The sequence below is a fragment of the Polyodon spathula genome, chromosome 18 (genome assembly GCF_017654505.1).
Source record: "Polyodon spathula isolate WHYD16114869_AA chromosome 18, ASM1765450v1, whole genome shotgun sequence".
NCBI classification, from domain to species: domain Eukaryota; kingdom Metazoa; phylum Chordata; class Actinopteri; order Acipenseriformes; family Polyodontidae; genus Polyodon; species Polyodon spathula.
In genome coordinates this window covers 22,335,864-22,353,118 of record NC_054551.1, presented here as the reverse complement: position 1 = coordinate 22,353,118, position 17,255 = coordinate 22,335,864, and the positions used below count along the sequence as shown (strand labels likewise).

At 36.3% G+C, this 17,255-nt stretch overlaps 1 protein-coding gene across 1 annotated transcript; it reads left to right on the top strand.

The window, feature by feature from the left end:
* The first annotated feature begins 1,488 nt into the window (after positions 1 to 1,488).
* LOC121330944 (hippocampus abundant transcript 1 protein-like) lies at positions 1,489 to 15,964 on the top strand. The gene is made up of 12 exons (XM_041277943.1): positions 1,489 to 1,733; positions 3,179 to 3,274; positions 5,693 to 5,755; positions 6,445 to 6,572; positions 6,835 to 6,949; positions 8,378 to 8,596; positions 11,560 to 11,673; positions 12,463 to 12,534; positions 12,760 to 12,872; positions 13,514 to 13,611; positions 14,011 to 14,183; positions 15,154 to 15,964. The coding sequence occupies exons 1-12, from the start codon at positions 1,653 to 1,655 to the stop codon at positions 15,358 to 15,360; spliced, it is 1,479 nt and encodes a 492-aa protein (XP_041133877.1). The 5' UTR covers positions 1,489 to 1,652; the 3' UTR covers positions 15,361 to 15,964.
* The last annotated feature ends 1,291 nt before the right edge of the window (positions 15,965 to 17,255 follow it).

Genomic DNA, 17,255 nt, shown 5'->3' with positions numbered 1-17,255 from the left:
GTTATAAAACAGGACATACAGTGCTGAATAGTGCCTAATTCACATACATATGATTTAGTATACCGTAGCCTACCCTCTGGTTTTATTTAAGAATTAAAATTAATATTGCATAACGTAATTGCATAAACGTATGTTTAATAATAATGGATAATGTATGGCCAGGGTCACAATGCATTTAGGACAACCGCATAGCTTACCTGCATTCAGAATCTTACTTCAAAATAACACAATGCTGGTGGTTTTCTTGAAATAGCATAACTAACAGAATAAACTGTACTAATGAGTGTACCAATGCATTTCACTGCAAACAACTAGAATGTTACAGAGAAAGGGACGTAATGTTTTTAACTAGCTTAGCCAGCACTGTAAATTCGCCTCCGCCCTGATCAGATGTTCTGTGGAGAAACAGGTGTAACCATCCTTCGTCCGTTTTGACAATAATAAGCACATAGCGCCCTCTTCTGGTAATCTTAGCTAATTACATGGAATTACATTCATTCATAAATTGGTTGAAGACAGGGCTGTGTCAATGACAACTTGAAATAACTGTAGTCTTTGGTAGAAGTGGGTACTGTCACAATACAGCACATTTATGTTGTGTATAAACAACAATGAGCACACAATACTGAAGCCCTGTCCTTGTGTGCTCCTGTTAAATCGTATGTGCCTGTCAAACAGAACAGTATAATTCTATAAGAACCATTTGTATTAGCCAATCTCTGGTGTCACATTTTCAAGTTAAAAAGGAAAAAAGTATCGCCTTTTGCCTTGCTGGAAATAACAATTCAGCAACGGCGGAGAAATTGGTTACAGAGCACTGGAATTTGGTAAGTAGAGTTATCAGCGATGTGCTGCACATTGTCATAATTTCCATTGGGACCCCTAGGGGGTGCTGCTTGCCGTGATTCTGGTTTCACTCTATAAACTTGTCATTTCTTTAATGACACCGTCCATTCTGTAATAGGATAACAACAATGTATGCAAAGCCCTAAAATGACATGCAGAAAAAATCGGAAGAGAGACAATCAGTTTCCACACCCACTCAGATTATGATATGCTCATGTTAAAAATGTCCTTGCAAATGTCATCCCAATTAGACAAGCAGTTTATCTAGGTCCTGTACATGTTAAAATGTAAATAACATACAGTCAGACAGTCAGTCAGACTGACAGACTCCATATACCCCAAAATGACGATTCACTTATCAATGTGTGTTAAACAAGGTCCTTAGCAAATTTCATCACAATTCTGGTTGTCTAGTACAACTGTGGTCTATCCTGTCTGGATATAGGTTGATCAAAATACCTGGCTATCTGTAATTCCTATAGTAATGTAAAATATGTAAATACATATTTTCTATTAGAATAAACAGATATTTACATATGTACTTTAGTAACCCCACAACAAAAAGATTTCAGAGAGCTATGCGGTATTTAAGTCACGTGACGTCACAATGTCCGGCCCCTAAATCGTGCCATTTGACGTCAGCGTGCCTCGCTGGTGTTGTTGTCCTAAGATGGTGGCGTTGAGATGATTGAATAGCCTGAGAACCTTTACGAGGTTAACGGCATTTCTATCGCTCTCCCTTTCTTTAGTTATTTTTCTTATTATTTGATAGTTAGTTCAATAAAAAGAAAGCTTAGGATGGTAATATGACACAGGGGAAGAAGAAGAAGCGGGCAAACCGTAGTATTATGCTGGCGAAGAAGATTATTATTAAGGATGGTGGCACGGTGAGTTGGGAGAGGGAAGTGTATGCATTTGTGGGGCGGGCACATCACGATTCATTGTTTAAATCGGTTGAGTTTGCTGTACCAGCTGTCGGCGTCTATTGTATTGTTGAAATTAATATATTGAGTGAGTCGTTTAATCGAAGCAAAAATGACTTCCTGTATTATCGTTTCTGCAGCAAACCCATCTGGAACGTCACGCTGTACTACTACGCCTTATTGTAGTGCGTTTACCACAAGTGCAAAAATACTTTGCCTTACCAACAATATATAATTCGTTTCTAAGTGCTTTTTACCATCTCTATGAGCATGTAAACACGCCATGTTCTGGTTATTAAATTACACGTGTCGGTGAGTGCAAGTAAGGGTTAGGGTTGCAGATGTTTTAATTCAATTCTGTATCTCTTAATACTAGCACACGACAACGTGTCATCTAAGTTTGCCCGTTGTATTTAAAATTACACGATATTCTACATTTTAAAAATGCAGCGATTTCAATGTGTTTTATTACACATACTTCACCTGGAGCAAACATATGAGTCTGCTGTACTGCGGTGATGTCATTTCGAGTAGTGTAGCAGCACCAAAATGTCAGTTGAAACGGTCGAATGGCGGAAGGTATTGAAATTATAAAGCGGAACTTGATTACCATTACAATCAAAGGCGAGGTATAACGGACAGCAGGCCAGACAATGCGCGGCCTGGTGTGAAGATGCGCATTCATTTTTGCAGTTTGCTGAAGACCATCTGTACACTGACGACATAAGTCGCTGGTTCTGCTGCAGCAACTTACTGACGTTGGCAACTAGACGACTCAAGTGCTTTGTATAGTTGGGGTTAGCATCAGGTCGTCTATTCTGAGCAGTTATCACATTTACGACTTTTTAATGATGGAAGTTTCAAAGAGGACACAGAAGAGCTGGTGGGTAAGTGCTGAAAAAAAAACAAAAAAAACGTCCAATGTGATTGTTACCGGTGTAAAGTGATGGGGGTATAAAATACAGTCTCAGTTAAATTTGGAAAGTGTTGCTAGAGAACAGTAAATATACAGTGTGCAAGGTGCATGATTTTAACCGGCCAATCGCATACATGTTTGCACTGATTTGAGTCCACATGTATTGGAAAATTCCTGAGTGTAGGGATTTAAATTCAGACCCCATTTTTTTCAATCGACATGCAAGTGGAGTGTAATATTCCTAACATCAGCTTTTTACCTGAAAAAGACATCTTTACATAGAAGTTGCCCTGGCCATGTGTTCACCAGAGATAAAGCATCCAGCACTGAACAGTAGTTTATTATCACAATTGTTTTTTTGTTTTTTTCTATGGGCTTAGTTAATCACACACTAGCTAACTTAGACAAACCATAGCAGTCATTAGCTCAAATGTGTCTTAGGAAGCTCATTCTTTTTATTTACTTTTCAAATGGTCTTTGCTTTTTTCCCCAGCCACAAGGAATAGGAGCACCCAGTGTGTACCATGCAGTGATTGTCATCTTCTTGGAGTTTTTTGCATGGGGTCTTCTGACAGCACCCACGCTGGTGGTAAGAGATGAGAACCTGTATTTGTGGAGTAGAAATGTAATTGAAGTGATTGGTGAGGTGCCCTGTCTGTTTTGTACCTGCATCCACCTATCTGCATGTCACACTTGTATTACGGAAAGAAACATAATAAATTCAGTGGCAAACTATATTTATTTATTTATTTAATAAATACATTGAAAGACAAATCAACATGTTCATCATTTAATTTGATCATGTTTCTATTAATAGTTCTAGATGGTGGTCATGACAGTTTACTTTTTTGTGTTACTGATAAATCTAATTTAGGCGTGTTTTTTTTTAATTTGTCATCTACACAATTGTGATACCACTATCTCTCGAATACAATTTTTAAACAATCTGGGATTCATTTTATTTAGAAAAACTGGCAAATTGCCCATTTATTCACTTTCAGAGACTTGACTTTTGGCTGATTTCAGATGTTTTCTGTTGCTATGTAAATTTGGCTTTTACTAAATATTTTGGTTAATAATTTCCTTCCAAAATTGGTGTTGCTCCTAAATGACCTCCTGCCCAACAATATGTAAACTGCAGTGCATGAAGTTTTCATTTTGCATTCGGAAAAATCTTTAGATAGACATTAGATGTAATTTTTACTTGCACATCTTTGTATATTAATACATTAAATTAATACAGTATTTTATAGAACTGCAATAATTTGTTAGCATGTTTATTTGAACGCTCTTTGATATGTTATATTTATAGCTAGTCTTCCCATCATGCCACCTAATACATTGCATAACAAAAGAAGGCTATTGTCTCATTTAGATCAAAGCTTATATGATAATATCGCTCTTTTGCCAGCCTTAATTTTTTATATAGCAGATTGAAATGACATCTACTGACTGCTCTGTACAACAATACACAAGTAGTGTTTTACTGTGGAGGATCTAATGGAAAAAGGCTGACTATATGCATATATTTTTTAGCCCCGTTTATACGTTGTATATTCATCTCATTTTAATTGCTTGATGAAATTAAACTGTTGAGAGACTTCTGTCCCAGTTCAGCAATGGGCAGCAAACAATGGCCCAACTGTCCTTGGCGTTTAAAACAAAATTCTTCGGAGCATATTTGCAAATATGTTTGTTTATTTAATCTACTGCAGCTGTGAAGCTTGCTCTTGTAAACAGAACAGAATAGCCAGCTTTAGTTGATGTTTAAGCAGGATTTTAAAGGTGTAGTAAAGTTTAAAAGATTCATTAAACATTGGGATTGACTTCAGATTTGTCCATTTCTATCAGCAGCCGGTCAAGATCAAATTGATTTCAATTGAGACTCTGTCAACTAAATTAGGATTGCTGGTGGGAAGAACTCGATCTCTCAGATTTACGCAGATTGTGGAAGTTACTTAATGAGGCTGGTTTTAAATCTTGAACTGCGTGAACATAATGGCTGTGAATACGTGCACAATTGTCAAGGAAATTGCAGATTGAACAGACAGCAGCCACAGTTTTGAGTTTTAAAGACTGGTTTCATGGTGCAGATGGAAAGTTTTAATTATGAAAAAACAACCAACTTATAACCAGTAAATTGTTGGAATGTTACATGCCTGTTTTTTTTGACCTTCAAAGCATCAATTACCAAAACAGCTTAAACAGTAATAATGTATTCATCTATGGTTTGATTATTGTAAACTTGTTAGTATTTCAAGCTATAACAAAAAAATATTAAATCTGGGAGAAAGGGGGGAAACTTGGTAATGAGAAACTTGCACAGAATTACACTGGCTCATGAAACACAAAAGAAAATGTGTCCACATCAAAAGAAAATTGTCAGGATCTGTTTTAGTTTAGGGTCTGCTAAACGAGAATACAGGCTAAACCTGCTCAAGCTAACATTTCCTTTACAGAAATGTGGTCTTCAAGCAGATGGTCTTTATTAGTGATTGGACTGAGTAGTGCAGTCTTTAGTCAGTTGCATGCACATTTTACATTTAAAATGAATGTTTTAAAGTGTTTTGCCTGAATCACACAAGTTTTAAAATGTACATAGTGGATTAATTCACATTGTTGGCCAGATTTGTTGCAATTTAGAAAACATAGTTTTGCAGGACTAACAGTAAAGCTGTTTATTGCATAGTATGTAGTGCATTGTCATTAGCTGCCATATATATTGGCACTCTGAATGAATTTGGTTAAAATAATTACTTGCTATTTAACTTGTCTAGTATTCAGTTGGGATGAAACATGGTTAGAGTATTCTGTGACACAAGCTGCTGTATTGAGAGTGTCGGAATGTCCTGGTATATGGAGGAACCTATCCTGTACATTTTCACATGTATATTCAGTGGTTTCTAAACCAAATAATTTTTTTTTCAAAGCAATGACGCATAAAGGGTAAACAGATTTTCTTTTCTGTTTTTCATTGGCGACATTTGTTTTTTTCCCTATATTGTAGGTTTTGCATGAGACATTCCCGAAGCATACATTTTTGATGAATGGCTTAATCCAAGGAGTAAAGGTAAGATTGCATACAGTATGCTTGTAAACTCATCTAAAAAAAAGAGCATACAATAATCGCTGCTTCACTGCTATGCAGGATGATGTGATTTGGCTTGTTTCTAATATGAACAGAACTTTATAGATCCCTTTTAAGGGTTTCTCTGCATCCTTGGGTGGGGTGAATCAGGACTGAGGGGGCTAGATTGCGGCTAGATTGCCACATATACTTGTCACATATAAATGTTTTTGGTATTGAACATCTTGCGAAAGATTTTGCTGAGCAATTGGACTCAAGTGCAGTGGTATCCTATATGTTATCTATTTGCCATAGCTAGACCCACGGAACAACTTTTTCATTTTACTCCTATAAGGGATAACTTTTCATGTTTACATTTCATTTCACAAAAGAACATTTTTATAAAAGAAATCCTTAAAATATTTTAAGATGTCTGTCCCTTCTGTATAGCAATATTTGTAGTAGCTCATATTTGATTATTCTTGTTTCATATGGAGTGAAGTATAATGAGCGATCCTTAGATTTGTACTTTAATTTAGCGCAATCAATCCTGGTCCAGTTTGGTTTAGTGCAATTAGTGGAAATGTTTGTAGATGTCATGGTCCTGTTGGTCTGTAAGGAACGTGTATGATATTGCATAGTGCTGATTCCATTTCTGTGCACTAAGAGTTAAATTCATGTGTGTTTTTCAGGGGTTGTTATCATTCCTGAGCGCTCCCCTGATCGGAGCCCTTTCAGATGTGTGGGGAAGGAAGTCTTTTCTGCTGCTAACCGTGTTCTTCACCTGTGCGCCCATTCCACTCATGAAGATAAGCCCTTGGTTTGTGAATCTTTCTGCCGCTCGATCGTATAAGATGCAGTCTCTTTAGGGTTAAGCGTTAAATTACCGGTACACTAATTTCTTATTATATGTAGGTAGTTAGCCATTCCAAAGGAAAACTATCCCTGTGGAACTGTAATAGTTGTGAACGTTTACTCTTTTTGAAGAAAGATTTACAGTCTTAAGCAGTACTTTTGTGTATTATTTTAAAGGGTAGAGTTGTGTGCTTGAAGATATTGAATGTACCTGGTTCTCTTTTCAGGTGGTATTTTGCTGTTATTTCAGTGTCTGGAGTTTTTGCAGTCACCTTCTCTGTGGTGTTTGCTTATGTAGCTGACATAACCCAGGAACATGAAAGGAGTATGGCCTATGGACTGGTAAGTACTTCACCACAGCTCATGTTTTGACATTTTAGTGTTTCTACAGCTCATCGATATTTCCAAACGCATTGAGCCTCGTTACAGGAAAGCACGACTGACTTTTTGAATTCCTTGTGTATTCTATTCCTGTTAAACTCAAGGCTAAAATATATGGACTTCTCCACTGTAGTACAAGCCTAGTTTTGTTAGACTAACAGGCAGTCTGTTGTTTTATATATTGTGCAACAAGTCTGAGACTGATAACAGAGTAATGGGATTTGCCATCCTTTCATAGATGTGCATGTTCTTAGCACACAATGGACTCAATTCACTAACTTATAATACCACTTCATTTAAAGCTGCAGTGATCCACAACTGAGTTCTGTAAATGTTTTGTAAATATTAGGGCTGTCAAACGATTAAAAAAAATTAATTGCAATTTAAAAAAATAAATAAAATCTTTAATTTCATATTAAATTGATACAGTTACTACATCCATCTAATTTATTATTTATGTGTTTAAGTAGGAAATATACCCAGTGGGACCGTCACCAAAATTTACTAGGGGCTCTAATTTAGAAATTAGATTCAACCAACACAATAAAATGTGCGGTTCAGGTTTGATCAGCATAGCAGGCTTCTCATACTTCGGTTTGATTCATGGGCATGCAGCGATACTGAATTTTTGTCGAAACTGGTGGGTTTAATTTGTTGTATTGTTATTGTCTGTAGCAGAAGCACTGCTAGTGTATTTTGAGACGTGAAGGCATGTTCAGCACACAAATGACTAGATGTGTGTGATACTGTAGCTCACTTTAACAGTAGCCAGTAAACGTCTTTTACTGTCCATTGAGCTGTCGAACATAAAATAAAAAAAAAAAAACTCCCAATAATTTTTTGTGCTTTGCGCCATTACTTGGTTCAGTGATTTAACTTTCTGTTTAAACAGTAACTGCACTCAGATACTCAATCCAATGTTGCCGAGGCCGGTATTGAAGTACGGTATGCCGGAAGGCTCAAGTCACAGCAGTGGTGTTAACGTGTTAAAATAATAACTCCAAAAAATTTAGTCAATTGACAGCCCTAATATATATTAATCTTTATTTAATTAGTCACTTGGGGTAATGGGGTTAATTATTAAATATCTTGGTGACTACATATCACAGCTCCTCTTCTCAGGATTGAGCAGTATTATGCAGCAGCAGGCATGACTGTCAGCTGACCAGCTTATCGGCATTCATTGTGTACCAGGCAGTACGCATATCTTAAACTCTATTGTAATGTCTTGTGGTTGTAACTGGTTTCCACTCTTGGAAAGATGCCCATTGTAAACGAGCCCAGCTAAGAATATGCTGTATTTATATCCTGAAAAGTAAAATACTGTGGATTCTTTTTTTTTTTTTTTAAATATATTAGATTTAATATATTTTTGTATTTGAATTTTAGGTATCTGCCACTTTTGCTGCCAGTCTGGTGACAAGCCCAGCTATCGGTGCCTACCTTGGCAGAGTATATGGGGACAGCCTGGTGGTAGTGCTGGCCACAGCCATAGCGCTGCTGGATATCTGCTTCATCCTAGTGGCGGTCCCGGAATCCCTGCCGGAGAAAATGAGGCCAGCATCCTGGGGAGCCCCTATCTCCTGGGAACAGGCTGATCCATTCGCAGTGAGTGCAGTCAAAGCTTTTACAGTAGTTTATCATGGCATTTCCGAGTCACCTTTTATTTAAATATTTGATCAGTATTTTTTTCACAGTTTGATAAAGCAGTGTCAACATTGGATAATTGCAAAGCATATGACATGGTTTATTTAGCTTTCCAAAAAGCTTTTGACAAAGTCCTGCGTAAAAGATTCATTCTCAAACTGAACGCAGTAGGGATTCAAGGAAATGCATGCATATGGATTGAGGGAGTGGTTAACATGTAGAAAACAGAAAGTACTGATTAGAGGAGAAACCTCAAAATGGAGCAAGGTAACCAGGAGAATACCACAGGGAGCAGTATTAGGTCATCTGCTCTTCCTAATCTACATTAATGGCTTCGATTCTGGTATAGTAAGCAAACTTGTTAAATTTGCAGATGAGACAAAAATAGCAGTGGCAAACACTGTTGCAGCAGTAAAGATTATTAGCAAATGATATAGACAGCATTCAGAAGTGGGCACACACATAACAAATTACATTTAATATAGAAAAGTGTAAGGTACTACATACAGGCAATAAAAATGTCCATTATAAATACCATATGGGAGATAATGAAATTGAAGAAGGAATCTTTGAAAAAGATCTAGTTAGTTTGTTGACTCAGAAATGTCTTCATCTGGACAATGTGGGGAATGAATTTAAATCAAGGGAAGTAATCTTAAAATTTTACAATGTATTAGTAAGACCTCATCTAGAATATTGTGTTCAGTTCTGGTCACCTCGCTACAAAAAGGATATTCCTGCTCTAGAAAGAGTGCAAAGAAGAGTGACCAGAATTATTCCGTGTTTAAAAGGCATGTCATATGCAGACAGGCTAAAATAATTTAATCTATTCAGTCTTGAACAAAGAAAAAGCGGTGATCTGATTCAAGCATTCAAAATTCTGAAAGGTATTGACAATGTGGACAAACTCAAGGGACTTTTTCAACCTGAAAAAAGAAACAAGGACCAGGGGTCACAGATGGAGATTAGATAAAGGAGCATTCAGAACAGAAAATAGGAGGCACTTTCTTACACAATTGTGGGAGTCTGGAACCAACTCCCCAGTAATGTTGCTGAAGCTAACATCCTGGGATCCTTCAAGAAGCTGCTTGATGAGATTCTGGGATCAAATAGCTACTAACAACCAAACGAGCAAGATGGGCCAGATGCCTTCCTCGTTTGTAAACTTTCTGTTGTTCTAATGTAGCATTTTCCCCCGTCCTATGAATTATAATTTTCCCATTTCATTTTTTTATAGATAGGATGTTATAGTATATATAGCCGTGGTCAGTACTGTACCGTTCCGTTAGCCAGAAAAATGAAAGAATGAATGAAAGATAATAGAATAGGGATGGTCCTATGTCAGTGTCTTGGGGTGGCATTGATGGGCCACTGTTTAGACAGTTAAAAAAGGAATACACAGGACAGCCATTCAGTGCATTTACGTGGCTAGTAATATTCTACTAGTATTCAAAATACTGAATAATCTGAATATATATTCCAACATAAACAGCATATTCGGAATATGAAGAGGAATATTCCATGTCTGCATATTCAGAGTATTGGAGGTGGCATATTACACTAATGTGCAGAATACCAATGGAATATAAAGCCATGTAAACTGCATATTCCGACTGTGAAGCATAACCCAAAACACACAAGCAATAACAAATACTCACAGCAGTGAAGAGAAGAGACGAAAACAGGGGTGCATCAATCAATTCTTACTTCAGTCTTACACTGACCCGGTGTAGCATGCGAAAGTGCATCCCGTGAGATAGTGCACCCCTTCAGCGCAGCAGTGTTCCTTAACGTGCACGCTATGCGATGTAAGAGGAGACGATGGAAACAACCTTGAGTTTAACATTTTAAAACTAGAAGAAACAAGCACATATTTTACAGTTTACTCTTTGCAAGCTTTTCTGACAACTGTACTTGTGCTGTATGTTTGTATATTTCCACAACTTTTTACTTGTATTACAGAATTGACAGTAAGTGTATTATCTTAAGTGCAGTGCTGTATATAACTAGTAAGTAGTAAAAATTACATGACAAAAAGGAGCTGCACTATCTCGCGGGGTGCACTTTCAATTTGAGTACAAAAGAATTGACATAAAACAAATATCAGTACATGCCAGATCTGCAAATATACAACTAAATTTAAAGACAGCATACATTTATTTATTTATTTACTATGATTTTTATTTCTACTGTACATTTGTTGACTGTAGGCTCTGTTGACGATATGCTTGGCTAAAAGGGGCAACTCCTCTTCAGTCTGAATTAGACCCACAAGCATCTACACAATCTCAAAATATAAGATTCCATATCTGAAAAAAACAAATAACAGAAATATAAATCCACACCACCAGCTCTCTACAATAAAAAACAAACTATTCTACTACAATCAGCACTCTTTTGGTTTGCAGTGGGAAGCAAGGTACACTTGCATTAATGGCATAAAAGGAATATTCCGTTAATGGCATAAAAGGAATATTCCATGTACCATATAAATGCAGAACAGGAAAGGAATAAGAGAATTCCGCCTGTGTATATACAGAGCATTCGGAATATTCTAGTATTCTGATACTTAATATTCTGAATACTTGTGCCATGTAAACGTACTGAATGCTTCACAAAGGCAAAAACCTCACCTAAGCCTGATTGGCCCTGAAAGGGATAAAACAAGCATGTTTTATGTATTAAACATATACATACATTTTAAAATTGAAAAAAATGAAACCGATGACCCAAGCTTAGTGATGAATTTCAGTAAGCAATTTGTGAAATGCCAACAAGTTAATAACTGTGCTGGTATCAACTGACAAGATAAATGTCTGCCTTTCAATTTGAAATTCAAAGTTGTTTTTAATACAGTATTGCAGTTAGGCATATGTAACTGTCAAGCTGTTGAATTGACTGTGATTCTTCATATTTGTTCCTAGTCTCTTAAAAAAGTGGGTCAGGATTCAACAGTGCTGCTGATCTGCATAACCGTGTTCCTTTCCTACCTCCCTGAAGCAGGCCAGTACTCCAGCTTCTTTCTGTATCTCAGACAGGTGAGTTCAGTGCTAGTGATAAGAGAACCACTGTCACACTTAAACCATCTTTAAATGCTTTTAATAAAACATTTAGACATTTACTGTTCAGATGTTTTATTAATTTACACATAGTGTATTAGATTGCAGTCGTGTTCAATATATCAAAATGCATATGAAATTTCAGTGAATTTTCAGTGAGATCAGTGAACGCACCAGCTGAAATGTGTATCTACTTGATTTAGGGGTTGAGTTGACCAACCTATACACTGCCAGAATTTGCAACAGCTGGATTACTGTAGAACATTATAGAGTACCAGATAGTCCACCTGGATTGCATCATGCACTTCTTTTTAGTGTTAATCCCACAGATCCAGGGTAGATACCCCAATGCTATAAATCCAGTAGTGTTGATTTCATCAACCAATACCCTAAGTTTCAAATTCAGACTCGGGTCAAGTATGAGTCTGGTCAGAGGGTTAACTTTTCACTAATTTAGTAATTTTGAAGCCAGTTGAACTGCAGAGACAGTTGTTTAGGTGTGGCTAGACTGCACTGTATCAGTGATCTAAAAAAACAATAACATCTCTCATTTGTTTAATATCAGAAGGTCTCAAAGCATTTTTTATCTCTCAAACCGTTCTAAAGCTGGGATGAGAGCTCTTGAGTGTTTGCAGAGAGTGAATTTTGAGAGAGACTCCTCTTGAAGTGACGTTTCCCACACTAGAAGTGCTTACTAGCAGAATTAAGTGTCTGTGTACCTGTAATTCTGCAGAACAATAATAAATGGATGTGTCCATTTCTGTTTAGATCATGGGGTTTTCACCAGAAAGTGTTGCTGCTTTTATAGCGGTCTTGGGCTTACTCTCCATCGTCGCACAAGTAAGTATTTACTGTTTAAGCATTTGAAATTGACTGTTATGTCATTGTTGATATTAGAAAAGTGCATATAGTTGAGTATACACTTTAATATACAATTCAACAGTAATGATAACCCAAATATGGCTTTTTGCATGATGTGTGATTAAAAAGTGTTTAATGCATGTTGGAATGTGGTTGTACCAACAAAGCCACATTTTTATGATTTTTACCATTTTTCTGTTTCAGACTGTAGTGCTGAGTTTGCTGATGCGCTCCATTGGGAACAAGAACACTATTTTACTGGGTTTGGGATTCCAGATCCTGCAGCTTGCCTGGTATGGCTTTGGATCTGAACCCTGGTATGTAATGCACCGTCTTACTGTGCTGTTGGGTCTTGCTGGTCATGTTTAAAAGCTGCATGGTTCTTAATTAGACTTTATTGAAATTGGAAGCTTTCAGCTGTAATGCATGAACATCATCTCTTTTTGGTTGGTCTGTGTTCTGGGCTGCAGGGAGTTTCTAAATGTCTGCATTTATTGGTAAAAGATATTAATACAGCTAGACTGCTGATATGGAATGGGTATCAACAGGCGTTGGGGCTCTGTAAAATTCATCTGTTTTCCAGCAGATTCTTTATTGGATGCTAAAGATCACTAGTATGCTGAACAAAAAGAAAACCAAAAATGTGCATATTGTAGTTGGTGTGATCAGACTTGCATGTTTTATATTGAAGGAGATAACACTTTAAAGAAAACAAACTAACCACAGCTCAAGTTCATTATTTCTCAATTGCTGTGTACCTGTTCACATTGACAGTATACATCTTAAATGTAGAGGTATTAAAAAGCAAATGGATAAACACTTTACCTCAAACGTTTGTCTTAAGATTTCTTCTTGTGCTTCTGTAAATCTCATTAATGGCTGTAAATGTAAATTATGTACCTGTGCATTGACCATGAGATGGAGCCGTCTCTCAGTACTGTCTTTCTTTCTCTAATAGGATGATGTGGGCAGCAGGAGCCGTTGCAGCAATGTCTAGTATCACCTTCCCTGCAGTCAGTGCTTTGGTGTCAAGGACAGCAGACCCAGATCAGCAAGGTAAGCTGTACTAAAAAGAATGGCCTTCTCTCTGAGCATCTTTCTTTAACAGGGTTGAGATGTGTACCTAAGGTTATAGAGAAGGATAGCTGCGATTTTATATAGTTGTACACTTTTTTACATTGCATAGACATGTACTAGCATTGGCTTTCTTAGGTGGCTTGTGAAAGAAACAAACAATTCAAGTTACCGTAGTTTGTAAAATCTGGGTATTATGAAGTGCCATCAGTTAAATGTGTGATAACTTTTAAAGTATAAAAAATGAACTAATCAAAAGGTCTTCATCACAGAAAAAGGGAACTTTACAATTTTGGTAATACTAGTATGGGTTTTAAATTTTCCCTGTTAACCTGAGATTCTAAAAATACATTTTTTTTATGCATCTTGCTGTGTTTCCAGGTGTCGTCCAAGGAATGATCACTGGAATTCGAGGGCTTTGCAATGGCCTGGGACCGGCACTCTATGGGTTTATTTTCTATATATTTCATGTAGAACTTGATGAACTACCAGTGAGTGGTCATGATTCAGGGGACAGTGTGGCTGTACCGCACCATAATGCACATAATCAGCAGGTAAGGAGTGTTTTCCACCTCATCTGTTTAAAAGCACATACAGTGGACTCCAGCTAAGACAACACTCCTCTGGAAGCAAGCAAAGTGTTACCTAAGACGGAGTTGACCATCAGACACAATATGAATCGATACATAAATATTTATTTGTTATTTTTTCATGACACACATGCATCAACATATTAAATTAACAGAATAAGAGAAAAGTAATAAGCAAGTGTATATTAATAAACTATAATGCTAAAGTAACAGACAACTAACATTAATTAACTGGTCATCTAAATTAATACACCACCCCTACACACATTACATGTAGCAGCAGCTCTAGATTCATCATGAATACATGTACAGGAACAATATTCAAGACACAATTATTTAACAGGATGGGAAACAAATTGCTCAGTGACTTGAGTCTGACTTAAGTTTTTTTTTTTTTCAAGAGCTCAAACAATTTCCAACTTTGTAAAAAGAGAAACAGCGGCGCATTTTGCCATTTGGTTACATGCCTATGGTAGTTTTGAATTTAAGAATGTGGGGTTTCTAGTGGGGATAGCTTCTAAATAAGACTTTAGACCAGTCCACGCTAAATATGTGTAGGATATTTTGTAACTGCTAAATTGACTTGGGTCACAGAGAGATGATATAATTCCCCTTATTCCACACTTATTTGAGATTGCAGTTTTTCATTTTCCTATACATACAACGCTCTACCCAAGCAGTCATGCATGTCCCAAAGGATTCTGATTTCTATGGGGGAAGTACAGATGTGATCTAAATAATCAGAATGGGCTTTTTTTAAAACAGTTCCCAAAGTTTGTGATATGGCCTTACATTTTGTTTTAAGTAGAATATGTCTGTCTTAATATGATCATTCTGTATTGTTGTGCTGTTTTTTTGTTTTGAGTTGTAAGGTGGTGTAATCTGCTGTTCCCATCTGTTAATCCCTTTTTCTTCCCCCCCCCCTTCCCCCAAGAGTTCAATTATCCCTGGCCCTCCCTTCCTCTTTGGAGCATGTGCTGTGCTACTGGCTCTGCTTGTTGCCTTGTTTATTCCTGAACACACAAATATGGCAGTAAGAAGCAGCAACTGGAAGAAGCACTTGGCAAACCACGGCCACCCTCACAGTCCGCCGGCACCTGGAGAAGCTAAAGAACCTTTATTACAGGACACAAATGTATGAGGTCATTTATAGCCTGTTTAATAGTAAAAGCAGATGGGGATTCACGTTCCTCTTTTTATCTATTTATGAAGATGTCAGACATGTACATTTCAAATTAGTGTAAGGAGTTTGAATAAATTGTACCATTTGTAAAGAGATCAGTCCAAAGGCACTATTTGCAATAGTTTTATTTATTTCATTTTTGATTCTGGAGGAAGTTAGTGTTTTTGTTTTTTTTGTTTTTTTTTTATTCTATATTGGCATGGCTTATTGTAGTACTTGTGCCATATAGAACTGGAATGTTACTAAACACAATGTGTTTGATTCAGTCATTCTGCTTTGATGAAGTGGGGAAAAAATTAATAAAACAAAAAACACAAAAGCAATTCCTCAGCAAACACAATTATTTCCTAGAGTAAAACTGTATACAGACCCAAGCGTAATAAAAAGGTAAAGTGTGGATAACTTGCATAATTATATAGTATCTTGACAAAAAGCCGCCTTAAATTGTATTTGTTCTTTAAGTCAAAGTGAGACCTCATTAAGGTTGAAAAGTTGAATGAACTTGGTACTACAAAAAAAAGTGGTCGTTTTTTTTGTTTTTCTTTTTTTTTTTTTTTTTTTTTTTTTAAAAGTCGCACTCCAGAGGCAGACTGCCTCATTTATTTGTATATTTCTATGCATGAGGTGGCAGCCTGTCTCTGGATAGGGTGCAATATACAGTTTTTTTGTATATATATAATCCATTAGTGGATTATATATATATATATATATATATATATATATATATATATATATATATATATATATATATATATATATATATATATATATATATATTTAATCCATTAGTGGATTTCAAGTAAAGCTATGTGAAGTATTGACAGGCAAAATAAACATTTGTTAACTTACAATAGTGCTTTGTAAACTTTTTTTTGCACTGTTAAATGCAGTATTAACAATTTAATGTTGACTGTAGTAACAAGTTTATGAACTAGAAAGTTTTAATGTTGTGCAACTCTGCCTTTAAACATAACCACATACTGACTTGTAATGGACCTCAAACTTGTCTTATCAAACAAAATCTATAGCCTTGAAGTGTAAGATTTTTGTTTTTATAGTGGCCTTCTCCAGTGTTCTGATTGTCACACATAAAAACAGATGCTAATCTACCAAATAACCGATCACATATATGAAAAGATACAACAGCTTTTAATTTCTCTGAAATTGTATATTTGAGTTCTCTTGTTATATTTGAATATGATTTTGTGTAAGATATGATTAGTGTAAAATACTGTACGCTTATACAGCTTTTCATCATGTTCTGTCGTTGTTATATTGTTTTACTGCCATGTTTTATTTTCAACTTCAAACTGAAGCAGTTGACAAAGTCCTAAAAGTTGTAAATATTAAAAAGGTTAAGTTCAATAAAGTGACATATTTTATTGTACTGTGTGTGACTTGTTTTATGTGAATTGCTGACAGCTAGACATGTATTTCAAATTGCAAGGTTTTTTCATTTGCTTTTCTGACATCGCCACCTGACCCATGAAACAAACAGAAATCTGAGCACTGTAAGTAGGATACAGATTGATTCAACATGACAAAACCTTTCTGAAGACTGTGTAGCCTTTCTTCAAAGAAGCTGAGGAAAAGTTTGTTCTCCAGCATGGCTTGGCCATCACTTTGAGATGGTGACTTATGAAACACTTACAGCTGGTTTCGCAGGTCTTGGACAACCTCATCTCGTCTCCACTGGTTCACTAAGGACGAGCCTTGATGTGTTCTCAAACTTTTCTTCTGTTCTTATGATTAATACCCATCTCATGAAGACTTTTACAATTGCAAATATTCATTAAAACAGTATGGTCTACTAGCTATAAGGTACAATTACCCATAAACATTGTGAAGTTTAA

What these genes read in the sequence shown, in the direction of transcription:
- LOC121330944 (XM_041277943.1), top strand. Translation starts at nt 1,653, where the DNA reads ATGACACAGGGGAAGAAGAAGAAGCGGGCAAACCGTAGTATTATGCTG. An exon ending in TTATTAAGGATGGTGGCACG is followed by an intron (nt 1,734 to 3,178) that starts GTGAGTTGGGAG and finishes TTTTTTCCCCAG; the next exon opens with CCACAAGGAATAGGAGCACC. An exon ending in TGACAGCACCCACGCTGGTG is followed by an intron (nt 3,275 to 5,692) that starts GTAAGAGATGAG and finishes CCTATATTGTAG; the next exon opens with GTTTTGCATGAGACATTCCC.